This window comes from Branchiostoma belcheri, unplaced genomic scaffold (assembly GCF_001625305.1).
Source record: "Branchiostoma belcheri isolate BF01 breed outbred unplaced genomic scaffold, Haploidv18h27 scaffold16, whole genome shotgun sequence".
NCBI classification, from domain to species: Eukaryota; Metazoa; Chordata; class Leptocardii; order Amphioxiformes; family Branchiostomatidae; genus Branchiostoma; species Branchiostoma belcheri.
The window spans coordinates 2,182,228-2,195,770 of record NW_017803046.1 but is presented as its reverse complement, the minus strand read 5'-3'; the positions used below and the strand labels follow the sequence as shown (position 1 = coordinate 2,195,770).

The window sequence follows — 13,543 nt, the reverse complement described above, 5'->3', positions numbered from 1 at the left end:
AGCGACGGGCTGTGTTCCTCGGTGTATGTTTTCGTGCTATGAGATCCAAGTCGCCCTTATGTATGTAAGCATTTTTGGTTATGTGTTTCTTCGTGTGCAACGACACGAAAGTTTCCGGCAGGGCGAGAAATTGGTTTTGAAGACGCCTGAGTGATAAGGGTGTACTTCAAGAAGTACTAGTAGTTCCTGTCTAAGACGCCAAAATGCCTGCGTTTCCGTACGGCACGTCTAAGGCCCTGAGCGCCCTGCACCTGGTAGTGGGAGTGACCGGCATCGTGCTGGGTGTAGCCGAGCTGTTCTTCAAAACCAGGGAAGACGCGCGGAGCCAGCACAACAAGGCCTTACAGCTGACTGTGGGCGATGTCGGGACGCCTATCATCGGCGGACTGTGGGTAGGTGAAGGTTTAAGCATTACCGAAGGTTTAAATGAAAGTTTAAGCATCACCGAAGGTTTAAGTATTACCGAATTACTCGTAGTATGACCAGCATGAAAGTATTGCCATTGATGGTCATTCGATCGAAGGTATATGCACGTTTTCAGAACTGAGGACTTTACCAAGCATTATAGCGATATAAGAAAGCTAGACTTTCGATGGATGACCAATTCAGCACCAAGGACAGTAACGTTATCTCTTCGTTAGTCCGTTATAAAACGAATAGGAATGTTTTGCGTTAAGATCTTACGGACGCCAATGCAAAAAGGGTTGGTACTCTGGTGTTGGTTTTTGTCATCAGATCAAAAATTAGAAAAAGTGTTAACTGCAAGATTTGACCTAACAAGACAAGGGCGCTGTTCTTTTGGGCAAACTCTCTTACGGCGTTATACATTCGAATAAGTGCGATAACATGGTACAGCTAAGATTTACTTTATAACAGCTCCTATATTGCTGCCTTTTTCCTGTTCAACAGTTTCTCCTAGTCGGTAGTGTAGGTGCCTCTCTGGAACCTGGCGGTCCCAACAATAAGTGCAAGGTAAGATGAACTTGAAAAAATTCGAAATTTATGAAAGGCTGTAATATCAGCGCTTGGAAGTTGTGAGCCAGATTGAATGGGTGATCTCCATTGAAAATATTGGTTACGAAAGGAAAACGATGGCAGGTTTTTACGATTTAAATGTCTTCTATATATTTTGTCTTAATATGACTCCGTTATGTGTATTCGAATATGCTAAATATTGTACGATTGGCCCTGTTATTGACAGGAGCAGTAGGAAGCAATTACACGTATTACATCATTTTTGCGTCAGTGTTAGTGACGTTTTTATCCCCATGGTAACCACAGATAGCTGCCTACCACGTCCTGTCAGTTGTCAGCTGTGTTCTGTTCGCCCCGGCCATGGGAATCATCGCGGCCAACAGCATCTCACAGGTAACAATATGCATAAGCGTGTAATTACTAGCGCATATGTAACCTTCCATTAGATTTTGACGTCAAAATATAGCGAACCAATCAGATTCTACAAACGAAACAGTAAGAGAAAATCATGGGAAAGTCTTGTGTAAAATCTCAATAACGTCAACCTTGTCAGTTTGCTACCAGTCTTCGGAAGAGGATGGAAAGTGTAGACGTTGGCCAAATATACAGGTGATATGTCAGAGGAGTTGATCCGCTAGAAGATTCATGTTCGGGAGCGCCAAACTGTACTCCTTTCGCGGACTAACGGCTTAATATGTTATCTGTTTATTTGGCCAATTTCTGCTCTTTCCAGCCGATTCTGAAGTCTGATAGAGGCGATCAATTTGCAACTATCGTTTATTATGTTTACCGATATTGTTTTTGCTCTGTTTCTTCTTCCGTTCCAAATACTGACCTGGTCAATGACCTGAACCAGACCGTCTGTCACCATGGTAACTGGTGATGGATTACATAATGTTGCAATTTTATAGTCGGAGGCCTAGGGATTTAGACTCCCGTCACCATATATGTGAATGAGTTTGAGTAAGAATTAACAGATCAGACCATATGCATTTGCTTTGAAAATGTTACCTTTCTAGTTAGAATTGTATATCATGCAATTTTAAAGAGTTTGATGTGTCTAGGAAGAAGGTATTGTGCGTATCTTTTAAATGCCACCTATTGTTTCCAATTCCATGTTATCATTAGCGACAGGACGCGCTTGAGTGCACGTCTGAGACCTGTGCGGAGGCGTCTGGCATCCTGGGTATCCAGGCAGCGGTGATCGCGGCGGCGGTGGTGGAGGTGTGTCTGTCCGTAACCACGGCAACCATCTGCTGCTGCTGGGCCCCGCCGAGTACAGCACAGGTAAGGGTGAAGCAAGTCCTGAAAGAGCGTTTTAAAGCAATATTATGTACGATTTTTTGCACCAAAACTGTAAATATAGATATCTAAAATTTTCTCATCTATATTGTTATTTTCAATAACTTTCAACATAGTAGCGTCGCGCTATTTCGCTTTTCCTGGGACTCATCAGCGCAGCGCGAGAATCAGTTGCGCCAGGCCCGCTGTATTTTTAGGAGGCTCCTAAAAAGAATGTCAACAGATAGCGGTTTTTGTTCGGGTATCTTCGGCAGCTTCCAGCGCGTTTTTGCGACACAATGACGTTGATCGTTTACTCCCCAAATGTCATCATGAACCAAGATAGGCTTATAGCGCGAGAAAATGTGTAAAACAACGATGCTGAAAATAGGGAAAATCTTACATAATATCGCCTTTAAAACCAATCGTAGGAACATGAAGGCAAAGTGAATACCGACTATTACGAAGTCATATTTACGTGCAAGTATTGTCATTAATAATTAAGAACGTGTTCACTGTAAAGGACTTTCCGTTCCTAAGTATTATAGCGAAATAAGAAAGGTAGACTTGAACGCTTTCGAGGGATGACTCATTCATTCAGTACCAAGGACAATAACAATATGCTGTTTTTATGTCTTGAAAGGGCGCGCGTTTTAAAACACTCATAGGGACATAAAAACAAAATGAACTATATACCGACTATACGTGGGATTGGAGAAAGTTGGACAAACGTCAGAATCATTTTCGTCGCGTTTTGCCCCATTGACGAAAAACGTGAAGTTGTTGCTGAAATTTTTGAGATAGAGTGGAGAAAACCTTTGTACTTAAAAAAAGGGATAATAGAATTGTACACACAAGTCCCACACGGAAACAACCAGAAAGTTATTTAAAAAATGAAGGGAAAAACATTTCACAACTAGTTGACTTTTGCTTAGTAACAGAAACAAAATGACACGCCAGTAACCCATCAAACATTTGGGGCAATTACCCTTCCTGAATACTATACTCACTAGTGTCACTGAAGAAAGGTAGTGGATGCCACCCGAAACCTCCGACCGTTCCCAAAATCATATCCACTGCTTTTTGGCGTATCGTATTACCTGGATGTCTAACCTTCACCGACGTATACTTACCATCGTTGTCGATTTCTTCTACTAAACCTCCATCTCTCACGTGCACGACTGTACCTCAGGTGATGCCGATGTCCGTCCCGTACACCATCCAGGTGGTACCACAGACCGCCGGCCCCGGCCAGGGCGGGAGGTTACTGGTGCCGCAGCCGCAGTTCTACCTGCCCAACCAGACCATGGCTGACGACATCGACTTCAAGAAGACCGCAATTGATGCCGATGGTGAGATAGGTCAAAGAAAGAGGTTGAAAGTCCTTATTCACCATCCACTCATTCATCATTTAATTCATTCATTCATTCGTTCGTTCATCCATCCATCCTCCATCCATCCATCCATTCATTTTTTCATCAGTTCCTGTCTTCGATAATGTTTTTCACAATGCTTCTGTCTAATAAGGCCATTATACCTTTGAACGAAATAGATGTAGATCAATAGATAAGCTGGGGGTACAGGACATAGCAGGTTGAAATATATCAATAACTGACACATTATAGATGGTTAACGTAGCCTAAATTCACCCATTAGACAATAGTCCAATATACTACAAAACAATATATTGCAAAGCAAAGGTTCGTAATGTGTCATGCCATATCAAACAGGACTACATGTAGGTGCGAGGGAAGAAGTCAAGAAAACCAGCTCCTCCCAGACGCCCCCTGACGCCCGTGACGTGGGCTGCAACACGCAGGACAAGCTGATTCCGTGGCTGGGCATCTCCGCGGAGGAGCTGGAGAACGCTCGGGCCACCCTGCGCCCTCCCCCGCCCAAGAAGGCGTGGGCAGCCCCGGGCGCGATCCTCAGGAGGATCACCAAGCACCAGAACGGGAACGTGTGGCCGTTAGGGATGACCAAAAGTCGTGTGGCAGAGAAGAAAGCCAACAGATCTGGGAATAACAATGGTCCCAGTCCGTCCACGTCCAAAGCTATTGAGTTTCATGGTGATATTGGGAGCCCTGTGGATGATAATAAAAATGAGTCCAAAGCCCCGTCCGCCCCAAGCCCAACCCCTCCCCCATCCCCTCTCCCTGGGGTTGTCATTGATTAGTGTAACAAGTAGTGCATGTAGCAATGGCTTACACATCTATACAGTCATGTCATCTTACCATTAACTTTATATCAACTTTTTTTTATTTGCCGAAATGTTAGTTATGTTGTGTAGCATTACAGTGACAAAAATCCAGCTAACATTTGTGAGTTACTTGTCAGTTTGTATCTTTCAATGCTGTCAAGTATACATGTATTGTGAAGCATATGATAAACATCTGTGAATTTTGTTCTAAGATATATTACTCATAAATCTATATATATATATGGTCTTGTAAGAAGTCACCATATTATAGTTGTTGTGTCTAAAACATTATGTTTAGTCTACATTGTGTACAAAAATTAAGCATTATCTGTTGTATTGTGAAGAAATGTATTGTCAGTCAATGATAGTAGTCAGTTATGCTCTCAAGTACTTGGCATTGTCATGTTTTATTATAGTTCATTCTTAACATTGATATTGCTGTTGAAATCAATGTTTTCAATTACGTATACACTGTGCCATGTAAAATTCACACAGTCCTGATACAGGCAATACATATATACCATACATAAAAAGATGCCAGCATACAATATGGCAAAATGGAATTTGTTGCTTTGTAACATTTGTATGTATTTACAGTGTACTAAACTTCACAGCAGCATATACTCTTTAAAATAGCCAGCAACATTGCATTAAAAGAAGTATTCTTTCCACAACTTTCACCTCAACATTTCTGAAGGTATTCCAACTCTTTGCCATGCTTTTGAGATGAAAAACACTAAATCTCATATAGGCAAGATTTGGGGCAAAAGTTGAATCACGGTGTTTTATCAGCACCATTGTTGACCTGTGTCCAAAGAAGCACAGTGGAAAGGTTCTAAGAAGTTTCACCACAGCATGCAGTACTAAAATATTTCACAAGGAGGTGTTGTAGAAGTAACATTTGATCAGTGGTGTGTGTGTTGAGAGACGCTGGCCAGGAATGGTCCCATCTGTTCTTCAGTCTCAAACTGGTACAGGCCTGGTTCTCTATGGTCGCACATCCTAGGGGAGGAGGGCAGAAAGTGATAAAGATTTGAATCACAGACATCAAACTGCACTGAGCATGCCCTTCCATGCTAACACACACACAGAAATCAATAATAATAATAATAATAACCTTTATTGTACATTCATGCCCTACCGGGCTACATGTAGGTACAGGCGAACAGATGAAATAGGTAATATTTTATTTTTTATTTTAATTCGATTGTGACGATACAATACACTGGCCACCCAGGCAGCATAGCTGATAGGTAATATACATGTTTGTTGTACAAACAGCTCTAAATCTACTCTAATACATAAGTTCGGCTTCTTCTCGTTTCTTTGTAATGTTAAAAATATAATTTGAAATGGGTTTGTATAATACAGGATGATCAAAGCGTATAAGAAAGATAAATTTTCAATATTAGGCAAGTATTGGAAGTATGGAAACGTACTTGTAATATATAAATAATAGACAGTAAAGTTGTTTTACCACAAAAGTAATCATACCTGTCATAGATGATGCCATCCACCTCCATGGACTTCAGAAGACTCATGTTGGCCGGGTCGTTAATGTCTTCTCCCCAAACGAAGCAAACCAGTTTGCGTTTTGCAATCTCTTCAGTGAAGGATGGATTTCTTAAGATGTCTTCTGCATGAAGATCTACTCCCTGAGAGTGTGAACACAGAAATAGAACTTGTCACCTATTAAGAATGAATTTTTTTTTCTCACACAACCATGTTTTTCTTATCCCCAGCTTCAATCCCCAAAATGAAACTCAAAAAGTAAATATGCAGAAACACTAACCAGGAGACCCTCTGCCAGGGCAAAGTTCATCGCCATGGGAACCGTGCGACACCTGAGGTCCATCATCTCAGCCCAGCGCTCTGTCACACCCTGAGACAGGAACAGCACAGGGTACTTGTTCTGCTTACGACGCAGTCTGTTGGAGAAAAAAATGGGGTACATACGGTTAACTGCAGCTGTGGGTGGCAATGGCATTGTGACAAACTGTGTCAAACTCTCTCTTTAGCAATGACCTTTATGGCATTGTAAATGGACAAAGTCTAAGTACATTGAGGTAACCACTAGTACAATGACTTTCACAATGCTATATTATGAATCCCCTGCAACAAATGACATACATGTGTATTTGGTGTGTACTTGGAATCTAGACATATTCAGACTTATTCAGTCAACTACAGTCCTCAACAATGCCAGTGAAAATTAGACACAGTCATCAGTATAATATACTATAACTGGATAAAAATATAACAGTTGAAACATGCTAAAGAGAAGGACTGACAGAATGCAGCAGTCTGCATCAAACGAGGACAGCAGGATTCTCCTCTTCCCTCCATTCTCCAACACCTCCCGCATGATGATGTCAACTATCTCATTACGGTCGAAGTACGTGTCCATTTCTTCTTCCCAGGCACCATCCTAATGTCACCAAGAAAAACAATGCTTAGAATAGAATCATAGGGAATGACATCTGTCATTTAGATACACATAGAGGAGAACATAGAGAATGTTAACACAATTAAGACTATTACAAAAGCAACTATTACAAAAGCAAGAGGGACTTCTTACAATATTAATAACATTCTGAAAATTGTCCTACATAAAATGTTGTACAATTTTGTAATGTTGTTAATCTATGAAAAGATTATCACAGAGTCTTATAATTTTGATCTAACTGAACAGCTCTGAAATGAACCCACCTGCTGCAGTAGAGGGAACTTGACTTCTATGTTGAGGTTGACATGCTCTGGAAGGGTGTTGAAGACCTAGTGATAACATACAATGTGTTATTGACTGGCACAATCTCAGCCTAATGTCACACAAAGGCAGTATCATGCTATGAAATCATATATCTTATTATATAAAGCAAGCAATGTTTCAATCTTGATATGAAAAAGTAGTCAATCACATCAATTATCAAGAAACCAGCCAATGTACAACAAATGTAAATGTATGATCAGACTGACACACCTTTCTGAGAGTTGGGAAGGGATGAACATCTGGGGGCTCCTCCTCATCAATACTTGCATCTAGAAAAGAGTTGTGCAAGATCGTCAAGTACAGGTATTTCAAATCACTTACATGTCAATACCAATACATACACAACCTATACAAGTTATAGTGGCAAACAAAAGCCTCAACAGAGACTGAGTCAAACATAATTCAGGATAGATTCAGAATAGGATAATCCACAAGATCACTGATCATTTTATACTGACCTTTGTCTGCTAGGAGTTTCTTAGCAGTCTTGTGATCAAGCTGTGGAAGAAACAACATGATAACAGTTGAATTTTCACCCCTCCAAAGTCTTAGCAGGAAGAGGCTTACTTTTAGAATACAAAATAAGATAAAAGATTTTCTAAAAAAAATTGCAGCTATATAATCTTCTACATATATATCAATCATCTACAGTACAGGGTTGCAGACCTTGAGACTTTGCACATCCTCCAAAGTCAGGTCCATGACAGCAACTTCCATCAACTGAGCACCACTTGTTCCTCCCTTCTGCAAAGGCAGGGAAAGACTTCATGATAATACAAGGTACATTGTAGCAGTAGACAATCTCAGGATATAACAGACTTGTATGTACATGTGGAAGTTGAAGTCACTTTGCATTTACGCCAAAAAACAGTTACTCAAGCAACTGGATATGATTTTGAAAACGTCAGACGTTTCAGCTAGTATCCACTAGCTTTCGTCAGTGACTGAGAGACCAGAGGGGAAAGCAGGTTTATAAGCAAAACCTGTTGATTGATATGCAAATAAAGTGAAGACAAATTTTTGGAAGTCGAAAAAGGAACTTCACTTTATTTGCATATCAATCAACAGGTTTTGCTTATAAACCTGCTTTCCCCTCTGGTCTCTCAGTCACTGACGAAAGCTAGTGGATACTAGCTGAAACGTCTGACGTTTTCAAAATCATATCCAGTTGCTTGAGTAACTGTTTTTTGGCGTATCGTATTACCTGGATGTCTAACCTTCATCGACGTCACTTTGCATTTGTTTAAAGTCAGTGTTGATTGATTTAAAATAAATGGGTCTACAGACTAATTACTCTTACATAATGAAAGAGAAGTAAAAATGTCTTACCATCTTGGTTGAAATGCAGGCCTTGTAGTCGTGGTAAACAATGGGGACTTTGTCTTTAGTAAGCTGGACATCAAACTCCACAAAAGCAGCTCCCTGGAAACAAAGCAAAATTGCAGGTCAAGTATCAGAAATTTTTTATTTACTACAAATGTATGTCCACATGATGTATTTGAAAAATCACAAAAATATTGATGTTACATTTGATACAGAGAGGTAGATTTGGAAAGTGCACGGAACTTAATTCAAGGCTGTACATTGACTTACATGGTTAGCAGCACTCATCAGTGATGCTATGGTATTCTCTCGTATGTGTGAGACTCTGAAATAGGGAAACAACTTTGTCATGTGTAAAGCAAGATATGATAACACAAACAGTTTCTCTCTTCTGCATTCAATTGGTATCAACATTTATGTCAAATACATGTACAATATTTCCAGGTCCAACTGTAATCATTATGAAGGGTTTGAAAACTTACGAGGCAGCAGTGTAAGAGTTGCCCATGCCCCTGTGTCCCACATCCAAGGTTTTCCGTTTCTTCCAGAAGCGAGCATAGGACACCTCAGCCGTGCACACATCATCAGGCATGGGGGTGATCATCAGGTAGTCAACTGGAAATGGACCAGCAATCCATAAACATTAACATAAGTCATGTATTTTTAAATTAGTTTTTTCACTGTTTAAGCTCTATACATGTAGTATATACTTGTAGCTTGAAAGTTCATCTGTTTTGGTATAAGACATAAAAAAAAATGTTTTAACTGTAAATGGTAAATGTGTAGCTTCCAACAAAAGAAACTGGAATTACCCAATTTTTTTCACAGCACAACTCCAGTTTTTGTCAAGGAATGAGCAATCCACTGCATATATTGTGTGACATCACATTATATAGATTACTCATTCCTTGACAAAGACTTGAGTTGTACAGTCCAACTTCTTGTGTTGGAAATTACAGTTCAAAATTATTTCTAGTTATGATATTAGCCTTCTAATGTTATGTATCTTTACTTAGAATATTTCTTGTTTCAAAGGCCACCTACCATTGATCTGTCCAACCAGCCTGTTGTGGTTGTTATGGAGGGGGACAGACACCACACCTGTGGACCCCGTCAGGTTAGTGGGCAGGACCGTTGCCTTGGCAACAGGCTGGGCGTGGCCGTCCGACTGGGCAGCATTGACCTCTGACTCAGCATACAGCAGTATGTCAAAGGCCTGCAGAAACAAAAAAAAAGTTACTAAAAAGTCAGAAAAAGTCCAGAAAACTCTACTTTTTCTAATATGTCACTTTTAAATGCCTGCCTTTTCAACCTTTTGCAAGGGCAATACAATAGTACTGTAGATTGGCATTGCACCAAATTGCTGTAAATGTACAACAAAGAATTTAACAAATCTTGACAGGCTGCATTACCATCATAGGCCAGGCTGACTCTAACAACTCATAGAACCCATTTACAAAGCAAATCTATAAGTTTGTTCATTGATTGGTAAATCACTTCTGGCTTACCCAGTCCTGAGGGTTGAACACCTGAGTAGTGAAGATGAGGTAGCTGTCGTTCTCCCACAGGTGACCATACTGGTGCTGTAGAACTGGGTGCCACTGGGTGTCATTCAGCACCTGCACAGGACATCATCAACACTGATTCTAGATAGTCTGATTATTGCATTATGGCAACAACTGCCAGTACAATGGTCTCGCATTATAGTCCGTAAAGCAACGGAGTGATTTTTTTAAAAAATTGCCACTCAAACACTGAAGTATATATAATAACATTTCAAATAGGTTCTAAACCCTGGTATGCATGCTTACACTCACCTTGCAGGTCACTGGGATTTCTTCACAGGTAGAGCTGTCATCTTTTCCATCTCCTGTTTGTTCCTGAGACAACAAGAATATTCATTTTGGTACCATTCTCTTAAGATTGAGCTATAAACAGCTTCATGTAAAATGAAATTAGAACTAATTTAAGCCATATTCATATTATTCATCATCTATTGAATACATCTTTTGCGAGAGACATTTTTGGGTAAAAAATTGATACAGGGATGGTCTTGACGTGAGTCCAACAGTAAGGCATCTGAACATGAAGAATACCTACCTGTAATGCCTGTATGTTAATAGGCATGACTTTGATGAGGAATTTCCTGTTGACGTCTTGCTGGCTGAAGATGGTGATGGGAGGAGACTTGGAGGAATGGAAGCGTAGCCGGATCTCTGTCTGATCAACTAACCAGCCCTGGTCAACAGCACAGCCATCTCCATCTGGGAAAATTAAATATCAATATTATTATAAAATGTTATCAACTATGATCCTCTTTAGACTTGTTACTAAGTAAACACCAACCAACAGAGAGGAAAATGTGACTCTGAAATCTAACATATCAGTCTGACTCACAATATATAAAATCTATGTGCCATATCTCTGCTCCCCTTTCTTAGCCTGGTTACCAAACCTACATTATAGCTCCCGATATAATAGTTTGGTAACCAGGCTACCCTTTCTGACATCAAAACACTGGTATCTTACATGACATTATAGATAAATCTTATCTAAAGGTATGAAAAGTACTGGTATATGTATATAAAAGAATGTGTACTTACCATAGCTTCCAAAACTCCCTCCATCAGCAACACAATTTTGCCCTGTCATGTAAATAATGAGTATTAAATTAAAAATGATTTTGGAAGGTTAACAAGTATACAGTTGCAAAGTAGAAGAAAATTGGCATCAATCTAAAATGATAACACAATTCATTTGATGACCTAGGGCCAATTGCCTACCATCGGGTATGAAGGTTCGAGGTTGTCTGTATGTTTCCCACTTGACTATCATTAGTTTCTTCCCCATCTTGTCTTGTCTGCTATGACAGACCATGTACCTGTACTGGACAGGTGTTCCCTCAGGTAAGGGCACTGTACAGCTCCACACATCACTGCAACAGAATGGAGAGTAATGTGAAGAAATGACGTATCAAAAATCATGTAATATTGTGTTTTTGTACTTTATTCAAACATCTACAAGTATATGTATTATAGCTTTAACCCTAACCTGAATAGCACACCAGCTAGACAGGTAAGAATATTGATACCGAGGTCCATCCCTTGCTGTTTTCCTTCACCTGAATACTAGTGCACAGAAATTGCTCTAAATCTACTACAGTGTTATCAAAGCCCATAAATTTAGACCTATACCAAGGAGGTTTTTCAGACATTCCCAGGGTTACTTAGCCTGGGTGCCATTCTCCATAGTTTCTGCAGCTCTCTAATGTTGCTGGCTACCACAGAGCTGGTGGAAACTACAGAGGATGGCACCCAGGCTAAGAGTGGGTTTCTTTTACTTCTAAGTATGTAATAAGTCAGGAGAATTAGCAAAATATGTGAACATTGAATAGAATCAAGCCAAAATAGTTTAAAGGAAAAATCATATGGCTGGTCACCAAGGTGTGTCTTAAAGGTTAGATAGGGGCAATGAAAAGAAGAGACTTGCCTGTCTTGTTTCTGTAGGTCCACAGCCTTGTGAGGGTCCCAGCCGCCCAGGGATGGACAGTCTCCTACCACAGCCACACAGTGCTGGGCAGACACGGACACATGCACGCGGAAGGTGACCTGGGAGGTCATCCTGGTGTTAGCTTCTCGGTTCAGCTGCGTGATGACTGTTACTGGCCATCCAGCTACTAGTATAGGGAATAAGTACAAACCCCACAGATCAACAGTTGGCATGAGGAATTCGCTAACAGTTACAATCTTACCACCTACCCCATAATGGCTCCCCCCCCCCCCCCAACATAGATTTATTACAGCTTCCAAGTGCCTTCCACTGCCCCTTTTAAGTGCTTGCAAGCATGATCATTTTTACAGGATAAAAGATATATAAGTAACCTCATTGGGCAGACAAACAGCATTCCACACAACAGATGTAACTGTTATTTCAATTGCTCAATAATTTAGTAATCAAAAAAGCACTGACGTTACTGTGCACTGAAAACCCTACAAAAGGCTTAAGCAATAGTCCCCACCAGACTCCTTTGCAGGCTGCATAAATAGTAGAAATCGACCCAAAAGGGGGATATAATTGGACAGAGGAGTTGACCGGCCAGAGAGGGTCCATTTGCTTTTTTAGGCCGATTTCTACTTATTTATTCAGCCTGCAAAGGAGTCTGGTGGAGACTAGCAAAACAACACAATTATGCAGTCCCAGAGGAGGGGTTTGGTACTGTAGTAAACAGAAGCATTTGTCTGCAACATTTCGAAGTCTATTAACCTAAGAACATTTCTTGATTAACCGCAAGGGCAGCATGGAGATGCTTTAAGACCAGTTCATAAGTCACTTTAGTCTACCTTTAACCGGCTAACTGCTGACTGGCAGTGACCCTCCCACACTCAGTAGTATTTGTGTCTGAAACTGCGGATACGTAAATACTATCTTCCGGAGACTATATTATATAAAAGGCACCATCTACAACAACGTACCTTCCCGATTTCTTGGTTCAAAGTCCGCTGTAGTCGACCAAAATTTAACAGTGCGACCTTGATCTTACGCGTACCGACTGGTTCTCCCTCCCACCTTGCGTTTACTAACAGGGATGACCTTTCCAATTTGACCTTACGACGTCACAAAGAGCACGGTTTTGCTAGACGCTGATTGGTTGGGTGATTAGGGATATCCCTGTGCTGTCATGATCTGCTCTTTCACAAACAGGCAGCATGTGGTTTGCATGGGACGATCACGCCCCCAGCCGGCCAGATGGATCACGACAGCAAAGGTGTCTTGACTCGGAGGCCTTGTACTAAGGCCATGTTGATTTCATTATATGGATGACATCCCCTGGGAACCCCAAAACTGATGCGAGCGTGCGAATAAAAAAGTTTTGCAAAAAAAAAAGTTGCTTTCATTATGAAATCTACGTGGTCATATGAAGGTTGAACAAATGACACAGAGTATGGTATGGTCAATAATCTACTCTTTAAATTCATTTCTTTACATTTTCGTCT

General features: G+C 40.6%; 2 protein-coding genes across 3 annotated transcripts; one reads left to right on the top strand and one right to left on the bottom strand.

Annotated features, from left to right (window-relative positions):
* The first annotated feature begins 198 nt into the window (after nt 1–198).
* LOC109466179 lies at nt 199–4,585 on the top strand. The gene is made up of 6 exons (XM_019763842.1): nt 199–392; nt 910–972; nt 1,282–1,368; nt 2,104–2,262; nt 3,449–3,608; nt 3,987–4,585. The coding sequence occupies exons 1-6, from the start codon at nt 204–206 to the stop codon at nt 4,430–4,432; spliced, it is 1,104 nt and encodes a 367-aa protein (XP_019619401.1). The 5' UTR covers nt 199–203; the 3' UTR covers nt 4,433–4,585.
* A 237-nt stretch (nt 4,586–4,822) lies between these two features.
* LOC109466177 (glycerophosphocholine phosphodiesterase GPCPD1-like) lies at nt 4,823–13,162 on the bottom strand. 2 transcript variants are annotated; one of them, XM_019763841.1, is made up of 19 exons: nt 13,022–13,162; nt 12,039–12,222; nt 11,333–11,484; nt 11,153–11,194; nt 10,650–10,813; nt 10,367–10,429; nt 10,058–10,168; nt 9,594–9,765; nt 9,032–9,164; nt 8,820–8,874; nt 8,556–8,648; nt 7,893–7,970; nt 7,685–7,724; nt 7,437–7,495; nt 7,166–7,231; nt 6,748–6,884; nt 6,249–6,384; nt 5,951–6,111; nt 4,823–5,458 (listed from the first exon to the last, which is right to left on the bottom strand). In XM_019763841.1, exons 2-19 carry the CDS (start codon nt 12,167–12,169, stop codon nt 5,362–5,364), a joined length of 1,890 nt encoding a protein of 629 aa, XP_019619400.1. In that variant the 5' UTR covers nt 12,170–12,222; nt 13,022–13,162; the 3' UTR covers nt 4,823–5,361. The 2 variants fall into 2 exon arrangements, with proteins under 2 accessions (XP_019619400.1, XP_019619399.1); XM_019763840.1 differs by having other exon boundaries at nt 4,824–5,458; nt 12,039–12,225.
* Nucleotides 13,163–13,543: the final 381 nt, after the last annotated feature.